Here is an 11553-nt window from a genome sequence, read left to right as displayed (position 1 = left end):
GCTATAGTGATGAATAGAGATGCTGCTGTATGGTGAGAAACTCATAGTGCTGAGACACTCTGAAAGAGGAAAGAGACAGAGAAACATACACACACAGAGACAGAGAGAGACAGAGAGACAGAGAGAGACAGACAGACACAGAGACAAAGGAGAGAGAGAGAGACAGAGAGAGAGAGAGAGAGAGAGAGAGAGAGAGAGAGAGAGATAGAGAGAGAGAGAGAGAGAGAGAGAGGATCATGGCTGATGTCCCTCAATCATTTTTGGGATTGCTTGTGACCGTTTTGTACCTGCTATCAGGTAAGACAGAGGAGAGAGAGTAAGAATATGTCATTAGAGATCATAGAACACATTTATTTCACACGGCCAAACTTGTTCAGTTTACATTTGACTAACATTATGATGACATTTCTATTGTGTATTTGTTTACTCTTATCTTCACTATTGTATAATAGACAGTATATTACACTATTATTCATACTGAAGAATATCAATAAGAAAACCTATGAAATATAATGTCACCTGTATTACCAGTTAATAATTATCTGATGTCATACTCCTTCCAGGTGTCAGTGGAGAAACTCTCTCTATGTTCTCCAGAGTGGGAGATGATGTCAGTCTGCCGTGTAACAATGTGGTTTATCCAGACTGTTCCTCAACTATATGGATCTATAACAGAGCTGGATCTACTGGTACTATTCAAAAGGTCACATTGGGGAAGATCAAAAGTGACCAGACAGAGAGAGCAGACAGACTGAGTTTAGGGTCTAACTGTTCTCTACATGTTAGTGATGTCAGAGCTGAGGATGTTGGACTCTACATCTGTCGACAGTTCCTTACAGAGACTGGACCACAACATGGAGGTGATGCTGATGTTGATCTGTCTGTTCTAACTAGTGAGTATTACTGTTTAAATCAGAGTTTAAATGTCACTTTGTATAAGTGTGGTGTTAATAATCATATGTAATGTGAAAACAGCCAACAAATACTGTATACCTTTTTCTCTTTCCCAGTCTCCTCTACCACACCAGTGACAGATCTGAAGCCTAATGTAATTATGACATTACGGTGTTCTCTGCTCACCGATACGGGAAATCGAACGTGCCGGTCAAGATTTAGTCTCAGCTGGGTCCCTAAAACAGGTACTAATGCCCAGGTCACACAGGATTCTTCCTGTGACATCACTCTGTCTGTGACACTCCAGAAGAAGGACAACAACAGGAAGTGGACGTGCACGCTGACTGGAAAGGGAAACGTGAAGATCTCCATTGACTTCACCTCCACATTCTCAGGTATGTGTTCTTGTTATGCTCCTATAATATGAATAAGTTTACAAGATCTGTGATGATATTTAAGTTAATATCAAACCTGATCCTTTATCCTGATATTAGTGATATAAATGATTGATGATGAATTTGATTTGAATCCTCCTGCTGTCTGATGATGATGATGATGATGATGGGTTATTTAATAAACTAAAAGAGGATGTTCATCTCCTACTGATTTAGATATTGAAGAAAAGACCACTGATAGTGATGATGTCATCTCTAGTGTCCCAGGTAAAATACTCCCATCTGTATGATGTGTGCAGATATAGTAAATGTTTTATCTGTCCTCTGGATACATAGAACTGGGTATTGTGTTTTCCTTGCTGTGTCAGGGTTTGAGGCTGGGTCCAGAAGGTCACTTGAATATATGTTTTTCAGACAGTTCTGGTGTGACTTCTCTAATTCCCATCAAGACAACTAGCAGTACTCCACAACAGTATGACTGGTCATGTAAAAACAGCCCCAAACGTATTAATAGGAAGTACTGCTTGTCTAGTGCTCTAGACATTGGAGAAAGATGTAACAGATTGAGTAGAGAACTCTACAGGCAACACAGAGTGAGTTGTGGATCCATTCTGTACTGTGATGTCACCATTATTCACCGATGAAAAGTGGTCACTCTGTTTTCAACTACTATCCAGGAAGTACAGCTTCTACTGCAAGACCAGCCTTGTCAACCACCTCCCCATCTTCTTCTGGTATTGTATTTAATACTATTTCCCTTCTCAGTTGTATTGTAGATTGTATGAGTGGTACAGCATGGGGCCAAAGTCAGATGTATTACCTGGGTCAACACAAAGCATATACAGTATGTGTATATGCAGTCTAACTTATGTTTTGATTTTTACATTTGCTGTGCATTTCACACTTCTCTGTTCCCATATGAATCCCTGCTTGTCTATGTAACTCTGACATCCCACGACAGTGCTAAACTTTAATGACATTAAAGTAAACTCCTGATATCAGTGATGAGTGAACAAGCACACTGCTCTCTACTGTATGTGTCTGATGATGAAGAGTTATTTAAAAGAAGATGTTTTTCTCCTCCTGAACTAGATATTAAAGACAAGGGCACAGAAGATGGTGGTGACGTCACCTTCAACACCTCAGGAAAATTTTAATCAGAAATAGTACATCTTCCATGTGCCATCTAGATACATAAATGAGTACTGTTCCTGTTTTTTATTTATTATTTTGACCTTTAGTTAACCTAGCAAGCCAGTTGAGAACAAGTTCTCATTTACAACTGCTACCTGGCCAAGATAAAGCAAAGCAGTGCGACACAAACAACACAGTTACACATGGGATAAACAAACACAGGCAATAACACAATAGAAAAATCTATATACAGTGTGTGCAAATGTAGTAAGATTAGGGAGGTAAGGCAATAAATAGGCCAGAGTGGCGAAATAATTACAATTTAGCAATTAAACACTGGAGTGATAGATATGCAGAAGATGAATGTGCAAGTAGAGATACTGGTGCAAACAAGCAACAACAAAAAATATAACAATATGAGGGTGAGGTAGTTGAATGGCCTATTTACAGATGGGCTGTGTACAGGTGCAATGATCTGTGAGTTGCTCTGACAACTGGTGCTTAAAACCTGTTGGGGCTAGGGGGCAGAATTTTCACTTTTGGATGAAAGCCGTGCCCAGAGTAAACTGCCTCCTACTCTTTATATATGCATATTATTATTACTGGTGGATAGAAAACACTCTGAAGTTTCTAAAACTGTTTGAATTATGTCTGTGAGTATAACAGAACTCATATGGCAGACAAAAACCTGAGACGAAATTCAAACAGGAAGTGAGAACTCAATTTTGAAAACAGTGCCATTTGATGTCCACTTCCTAGGGCTTCCACAAGATGTCACCGTCCTTAGATTCTGGTTGTAAGATTCTACTATGAAGCAGGGGCTCATAATAGCTCTTTGAGTGGGTGGTCTGGCAGAAAGCCTCGGTCTCATTGCGCGCGGTCACGAGAGAGTGTTCTTGCGTTCCAATGCGTTTCTTCAGACAATGAAATTCTCCGGTTGGAACCTTTTTGCTGATTAATGTTTAAAACATCCTAAATATGGATTGCATACATCATTTGACTTGTTTCTATGACCTGTAATGGAACTTTTTGAGTTTTTGTCTGGAGGAATTGCTTGTGCTTTTTGAGGATTTAATGCTGGGCTGAACAAGCTAACAACAAGTGGCTAAATGATGGGCTTTTTGGAACTTTATGGAACAAATCAGTCATTTATTGTTGATACATACTATACATGTTAAGTTTGCTGAAGATCAGTGCAGTTGACAGTGAGAGGATGTTTCTTTTTTTGCTGAGTTTATATAAAACACAGGAAATCATGTTTTCGACTGCACTGGGCCTTTAAAACTGCAAAATGTTCTATTCACCACACAGTAGGAAATTGACTTTAAAACGTAAATGTTTCTCTCCGCCATCAGGATGGGGGCCACTTAAGTGTTTTGCTGTGAGAGAAATACCCTCTCTAGCCTTTTAGGGGCTTTAGCATTTTTGGTTGGGGGGTACCCCAAAAGGTGAGAGCTGGCCCTGCTGCAAGGTCCCCCACTAACCAGACCCTTCTCCCCTCTCTGGTCGTCTCAGGCTCTCAGGACCTCTTCCTCATGGTGACTGTAGGATTGGCTTTGGCAGCAGCGGTGTGTGTCACTGCTGTTGTCATCATAGTACGCAGGAGGAGAGACTGTCATGTATTGTCATGTTGTGTCTTGTTTCTGTCCTTTCCTTTCACCCTGTCTCCCTCTGCTGGTCGTACTAGGTTACCGTTTCTGTCCCTCTTTCCCCCAGCTGTTCCTTGTCTTCTCTGACTACCTCATTCACCCCTTTTCCCACCTGTTCCCTTTTTCCCTCTGATTAGGTCCCTATATCTCTCCCTGTTTCTGCTCCTGTCTTTGTCGGATTCTTGTTTGTGTGTCTCATGCCTGAACCAGACTATCATCGTGTTTGCTGCAACCTTGTCCTGTCCTGTCGGAATCTACCTGTCCATCTGAGCCCACGTGTGTTCATCATTAAAGAAACTCTGTTTGTTAATTCGCTTTTGGGTCCTCATTCACGCACCTGACAGAAGAATCCGACCAAGAATGGACCCAGCGACTTCGGATCCTCTCCACTCAGCCGTCGAGAGCCAGGGAGCGATGCTAGGCAGACACGAGCAGGAATTGTCTGCTGCTCGACATGCCGTTGAGACCCTGGCCACCCAAGTCTCCAACCTCACAGAACAGGTTCACCATCTCCGCCTCGATCCACCGGCCACTTCCAGGGCTTTCGAATCTCCGGAGCCCAGAATCAATAACCCGCCGTGTTACTCTGGGGAGCCCACTGAATGCCGCTCGTTACTCACCCAGTGTGATATTGTGTTTTCTCTCCAGCCCAACACTTACTCCAGGAGCACTGCTCGTGTCGCCTACGTCATATCTCTCCTTACTGGACGGGCTCGTGAGTGGGGCACGGCAATCTGGGAGGCAAGGGCTGAGTGTACTAACCAGTATCAGGACTTTAAGGAGGAGATGATACGGGTTTTTGATCGATCTGTTTTTGGGGAGGAGGCTTCCAGGGCCCTGTCTTCCCTATGTCAAGGTAATCGATCCATAACAGACTACTCTATTGAGTTTCGCACTCTTGCTGCCTCCAGTGGCTGGAACGAGCCGGCTTTGCTCGCTCGTTTTCTGGAGGGTCTCCGCGCAGAGGTAAAGGATGAGATTCTCTCCCGGGAGGTTCCTTCCAGCGTGGATTCCTTGATTGAACTCGCTATTCGCATTGAGCGACGGGTTGATCTTCGTCACCGAGCTCGTGGAAAGGAGCTCGCGTTCTCCGTTGCCCCCCTCTCCGCATCACTACCATCTTCCTCTGCCGGCTCGGGAGCTGAGCCTATGCAGCTGGGAGGTATCCGCATCTCGACTAAGGAGAGGGAACGGAGAATCACCAACCGCCTCTGTCTCTATTGCGGTTCTGCTGGTCATTTTGTCACTTCATGTCCAGTAAAAGCCAGAGCTCATCAGTAAGCGGAGGGCTACTGGTGAGCGCTACTACTCCTGTCTCTCCTTCAAGATCCTGCACTACCTTGTCGGTCCATCTACGCTGGACCGGTTCGTCAGCTTCCTGCAGTGCCTTAATAGACTCTGGGGCGGAGGGCTGTTTTATGGACGAGACCTGGGCTCGGGAACATGACATTCCTCTCAGACAGTTAAGGGAGCCCACGGCCTTGTTCGCCCTGGATGGTAGTCCTCTCCCCAGGATTCAGCGTGAGACGCTACCTTTAACCCTCACTGTTTCTGGTAATCATAGCGAAACCATTTCTTTTTTAATTTTTCGTTCACCTTTTACACCTGTTGTTTTGGGCCATCCCTGGCTAGTTTGTCATAATCCTTCCATTAATTGGTCTAGTAATTCTATCCTCTCCTGGAACGTCTCTTGTCATGTGAAATGTTTAATGTCTGCTATCCCTCCTGTTTCCTCTGTCTCTTCTTCACAGGAGGAGCCTGGCGATTTGACAGGGGTGCCGGAGGAATATCACGATCTGCGCACGGTGTTCAGTCGGTCCAGGGCCACCTCTCTTCCTCCACACCGGTCGTATGATTGTAGTATTGATCTCCTTCCGGGAACCACTCCCCCCCGGGGTAGACTATACTCTCTGTCGGCTCCCGAACGTAAGGCTCTCGAAGATTATTTGTCTGTAGCTCTTGACGCCGGTACCATAGTCCCCTCCTCCTCTCCCGCCGGAGCGGGGTTTTTTTTTGTCAAGAAGAAGGACGGGTCTCTGCGCCCCTGCATAGATTATCGAGGGCTGAATGACATAACAGTGAAGAATCGTTATCCGCTTCCTCTTATGTCTTCAGCCTTCGAGATCCTGCAGGGAGCCAGGTTTTTCACTAAGTTGGACCTTCGTAACGCTTACCATCTCGTGCGCATCAGGGAAGGGGACGAGTGGAAGACGGCGTTTAACACTCCGTTAGGGCACTTTGAATACCGGGTTCTTCCTTTCGGCCTCGCTAACGCTCCAGCTGTCTTTCAGGCATTAGTCAATGATGTCCTGAGAGACATGCTGAACATCTTTGTTTTCGTTTACCTTGACGATATCCTGATTTTTTCACCGTCACTCCAGATTCATGTTCAGCACGTTCGACGTGTCCTCCAGCGCCTTTTAGAGAATTGTCTTTTTGTGAAGGCTGAGAAGTGCACTTTTCATGCCTCCTCCGTCACATTTCTCGGTTCTGTTATTTCCGCTGAAGGCATTAAGATGGATCCCGCTAAGGTCCAAGCTGTCATTGATTGGCCCGTCCCTAAGTCACGCGTCGAGCTGCAGCGCTTTCTCGGCTTCGCGAACTTCTATCGTCGTTTCATCCGTAATTTCGGTCAGGTGGCAGCTCCTCTCACAGCCCTTACTTCTGTCAAGACGTGCTTTAAGTGGTCCGTTTCCGCCCAGGGAGCTTTTGATCTCCTCAAGAATCGTTTTACATCCGCTCCTATCCTTGTTACACCTGACGTCTCTAGACAGTTCGTTGTCGAGGTTGACGCGTCAGAGGTGGGCGTGGGAGCCATTCTTTCTCAGCGCTCCCTCTCTGACGACAAGGTCCACCCATGCGCGTATTTTTCTCATCGCCTGTCGCCGTCGGAACGTAACTATGATGTGGGAAACCGCGAACTGCTCGCCATCCGGTTAGCCCTAGGCGAATGGCGACAGTGGTTGGAGGGGGCGACCGTTCCTTTTGTCGTTTGGACTGACCATAGGAACCTTGAGTACATCCGTTCTGCCAAACGACTTAATGCGCGTCAGGCGCGTTGGGCGCTGTTTTTCGCTCGTTTCGAGTTCGTGATTTCTTATCGTCCGGGCTCTAAGAACACCAAGCCTGATGCTTTATCTCGTCTCTTCAGTTCTTCAGTAGCCTCCACTGACCCCGAGGGGATTCTCCCTGAGGGGCGTGTTGTCGGGTTGACTGTCTGGGGAATTGAGAGGCAGGTAAAGCAAGCGCTCACTCACACTCCGTCGCCGCGCGCTTGTCCTAGGAACCTTCTTTTCGTTCCCGTTCCTACTCGTCTGGCCGTTCTTCAGTGGGCTCACTCTGCCAAGTTAGCCGGCCACCCTGGCGTTCGGGGTACGCTTGCTTCCATTCGCCAGCGTTTTTGGTGGCCCACCCGGGAGCATGACACGCGTCGTTTCGTGGCTGCTTGTTCGGTCTGCGCGCAGACTAAGTCCGGTAACTCCCCTCCTGCCGGCCGTCTCAGGCCGCTTCCCATTCCCTCTCGACCGTGGTCTCACATCGCCTTAGATTTTGTCACCGGACTGCCTTCGTCAGCGGGGAAGACTGTTATTCTTACGGTTGTCGATAGGTTCTCTAAGGCGGCTCATTTAATTCCCCTTGCTAAGCTTCCTTCTGCTAAAGAGACGGCACAAATCATCATCGAGAATGTTTTCAGAATTCATGGCCTTCCGTCAGACGTCGTTTCGGACAGAGGTCCGCAATTCACGTCTCAATTTTGGAGGGAGTTTTGCCGTTTGATTGGGGCTTCCGTCAGTCTCTCTTCCGGCTTTCACCCCCAGTCTAACGGTCAAGCAGAACGGGCCAATCAGACTATTGGTCGCATCTTACGCAGTCTTTCTTTTCGCAACCCTGCGTCTTGGTCAGAACAGCTCCCCTGGGCAGAATACGCCCACAACTCGCTTCCTTCGTCTGCGACCGGGCTATCTCCTTTTCAGAGTAGCCTCGGGTACCAGCCTCCGCTGTTCTCATCTCAGTTCGCCGAGTCCAGCGTCCCCTCCGCTCAGGCTTTTGTCCAACGTTGCGAGCGCACCTGGAAGAGGGTCAGGTCTGCACTTTGCCGTTATAGGACGCAGACTGTGAGGGCTGCTAATAAGCGTAGAACTAAGAGTCCTAGATATTGTCGCGGTCAGAGAGTTTGGCTCTCCACTCAGAACCTTCCCCTTAAGACGGCTTCTCGCAAGTTGACCCCGCGGTTCATTGGTCCGTTCCGTATTTCTCGGGTCATTAATCCTGTCGCAGTTCGACTTCTTCTTCCGCGATACCTTCGTCGCGTCCACCCGGTCTTCCATGTCTCCTGTATCAAGCCCGTTCTTCGCTCCCCCGCTCGTCTTCCCCCCCCCCCCCCCCCATCCTTGTCGAGGGCGCACCCATCTACAGGGTCCGTAGGATTTTGGACATGCGTCCTCGGGGCCGTGGTCACCAGTACCTCGTAGATTGGGAGGGGTACGGTCCTGAGGAGAGGAGTTGGGTTCCCTCTCGGGACGTGCTGGACCGTGCGCTGATCGAGGATTTCCTCCGTTGCCGCCAGGTTTCCTCCTCGAGTGCGCCAGGAGGCGCTCGGTGAGTGGGGGGGTACTGTCATGTATTGTCATGTTGTGTCTTGTTTCTGTCCTTTCCTTTCACCCTGTCTCCCTCTGCTGGTCGTACTAGGTTACCGTTTCTGTCCCTCTTTCCCCCAGCTGTTCCTTGTCTTCTCTGACTACCTCATTCACCCCTTTTCCCACCTGTTCCCTTTTTCCCTCTGATTAGGTCCCTATATCTCTCCCTGTTTCTGCTCCTGTCTTTGTCGGATTCTTGTTTGTGTGTCTCATGCCTGAACCAGACTATCATCGTGTTTGCTGCAACCTTGTCCTGTCCTGTCGGAATCTACCTGTCCATCTGAGCCCACGTGTGTTCATCATTAAAGAAACTCTGTTTGTTAATTCGCTTTTGGGTCCTCATTCACGCACCTGACAGAGACAGTACGGACTTACATTTGTCTCTGAGTTTAATGGAGTGCATTAATTACACAGTAATACATGGAGACAGACAGTTGTTTCATTGAAATTCTTCTGATTTATTTTATTTGTTCTTGTCAGAGAATCAAGAGCCAACTGATAACAGCATTGTGAGTGAACTGTGACTTAATTAACACAGTTATTTTACTAATAGTATAATACACCAAGAGTTTGCACTATAATTCTATTGTTTTTAATATATTACATTTGTTATTAATTGATAAAGGGTCTGAATGCAGTAAACCACTCCACCCCACCAACCAATGAGGACAAGGTTAGTGCATCAACATTCTAATGGAGTTTGCAACATGAAATGTTGCAACAATCATTTAAACTGGACATTAGTCTGATTGCATGATAACAACTGGGTCAGATTATGTTTCATATTGACCCTTGTAGAGTCAACCTGCTGACAGAGTCACCTATGCCTCCATTGACCACTTCAATCAAAATCCCCCTGAGAGAGTTGATGTAAGTGAAGCAAAACTGAACATATTGTAATGGTATCACTCTCCCTCCTATACACTGTTTAAAGCCTACACTTGGTGTGTGGTGTGTGTGTGTGTGTGTGTGTGTGTGTGTGTGTGTGTGTGTGTGTGTGTGTGTGTGTGTGTAGGCCAACAGTAAAGATGCAGTGATGTATGCCTCAGTTATGCCCTCTTCTGGCAGAGGGAGAGAGATGGAGAACCCTGCTGACCCCAGCTCCCTCTACTCCACTGTCAAGTAACCTCAGGGAGACAAGACATCAACATGAAGACTACACTCTCTCATTCACACCCTGATTCCAGACCTGATTTGGTTCTAGGAACAGAGATTTTGGTGCTATTAAAAGGGACAATCTGCACTAGTTACATCAATTTCTGGACGTATTAATTAATGATATGCACCCATTGACTCTAGAAAAATAAAACGTAGAAATGCCTCATGAGTTTAGTTAAACTGTCATAACCCATCAGAACCCAAAATATATGCTTGTTTTACTCCAATATTTGTAAACAAATGAAATGTAAACAAAACACACTGTATAGCCTCAAAACATGGTTTAAACTATAATATTGATATCATGGATGGCCAGTCCTTGCGTCTATAGCTGTCTATGAATTTAAGAGTGGTTACATTTCTCCTACCCCATCCCTCAGATTTTTAGCAAAACAGTGGAGGGGAGTGTGCTTTGTTACTGTTTCAACTGCTGATTGCCGCTTTAAGATGTGTATATTTTATTGATATAGACCAGTGAGATAAGAGACTGGAAAAGTGGAAGAGTTTGAGAATCAAAAGGGCATGATTCAGATTCACTCATGCTGACTCTGGTAGCCCAGGCTGTAAAGTGCATTCTGGGAAGTATTCAGACTTGTTCCTCATTTTGATAAGTTACAGCCTTATTCTAAAATTGATTAAATCATTTTTTCCTCATAAATCTACACACACAACCCCATAATGGCAAAGAAGAAACTGTTTTTTAGACATTTTTGCAAAGTTATATAAACTCTGCAAAAAAAATAAACGCCCTCTCACTGTCAACTGCGTTTATTTTAAGAAAACTTAACATGTGTAAATATTTGTATGAACATAACAAGATTCAACAACTGAGACATAAACTGAACAAGTTCCACAGACATGTGACTAACAGAAATGGAATCATGTGTCCCTGATCAAAGTGGGGGGGGTCAATATCAAAAGTAACAGTCAGTATCTGGTGTGGCCACCAGATGCATTAAGTACTGCAGCAGTGCATCTCCTCCTCATGGACTGCACCAGACTTGCCAGTTATTGCTGTGAGATGCTACCCCAATCTTCCTGCAAGGCACTTGCAAGTTCCTGGACATCTCTGGGGGGAATGGCCATAGCCCTCAACCTCTGATCCAACAGGTCCCAGACGTGCACAACGGGATTGAGATCCGAGCTCTTCGCTGGCCATGGCAGATCACTGACATTCCTGTCTTTCAGGAAATCACACACAGAACAAGCAGTATGGCTGGTGGCATTGTCATGTTGGAGGGTCATGTTAGGATGAGCCTGCAGGAAGGGTACCACATGAGGGAGGATGTCTTCCCTGCAACACACAGCGCTGAGATTGCCTGCAATGACAACAAGCTCAGTCCAATGATGCTGTGACACACCGCCCCAGACCATGACGGACCCTCCATCTCAAAATCGATCCCGCTCCAGAGTACAGGCCTCGGTGTAACGCTCATTCCTTCGACGATAAACACGAATCCGACCATCACACCTGGTGAGACAAAACGGCAACTCGTCAGAGAAGAGCGCTTTTTGCCAGTCCTGTCTGGTCCAGCAACTGTGGGTTTGTGCCCATAGGCAACGTTGTTGCCGGTGATTTCTGGTGAGGACCTGCCTTACAACAGGCCTACAAGCCCTCAGTCCAGCCTCTCTCAGCCTATTGTGGACAGTCTGAGCAGTGATGGAGGGATTGTGCATTCCTGGTGT

The 11553-nt window shown here is 46.4% G+C and overlaps 1 protein-coding gene across 1 annotated transcript; it reads left to right on the top strand.

Annotated features, from left to right (window-relative positions):
- Positions 1–10629, top strand: LOC110522480 (uncharacterized). The gene is made up of 10 exons (XM_090233113.1): positions 1–297; positions 564–893; positions 1011–1289; positions 1506–1556; positions 1967–2023; positions 3939–4037; positions 9190–9218; positions 9335–9382; positions 9508–9579; positions 9725–10629. Coding segments are annotated over exons 1-7 (879 nt in total). The 5' UTR covers positions 1–236; the 3' UTR covers positions 9192–9218; positions 9335–9382; positions 9508–9579; positions 9725–10629.
- Positions 10630–11553: the final 924 nt, after the last annotated feature.

This window comes from Oncorhynchus mykiss, chromosome 4, assembly GCF_057628025.1.
Source record: "Oncorhynchus mykiss isolate SJ-2025 chromosome 4, ASM5762802v1, whole genome shotgun sequence".
Lineage (NCBI taxonomy): Eukaryota > Metazoa > Chordata > Actinopteri > Salmoniformes > Salmonidae > Oncorhynchus > Oncorhynchus mykiss.
This window is presented reverse-complemented; position numbering and strand designations above follow the sequence as displayed.

What these genes read in the sequence shown, in the direction of transcription:
- LOC110522480 (XM_090233113.1), top strand. Translation starts at nt 237, where the DNA reads ATGGCTGATGTCCCTCAATCATTTTTGGGATTGCTTGTGACCGTTTTG. An exon ending in CGTTTTGTACCTGCTATCAG is followed by an intron (nt 298 to 563) that starts GTAAGACAGAGG and finishes TACTCCTTCCAG; the next exon opens with GTGTCAGTGGAGAAACTCTC. An exon ending in CACCTCCCCATCTTCTTCTG is followed by an intron (nt 2,024 to 3,938) that starts GTATTGTATTTA and finishes TGGTCGTCTCAG; the next exon opens with GCTCTCAGGACCTCTTCCTC.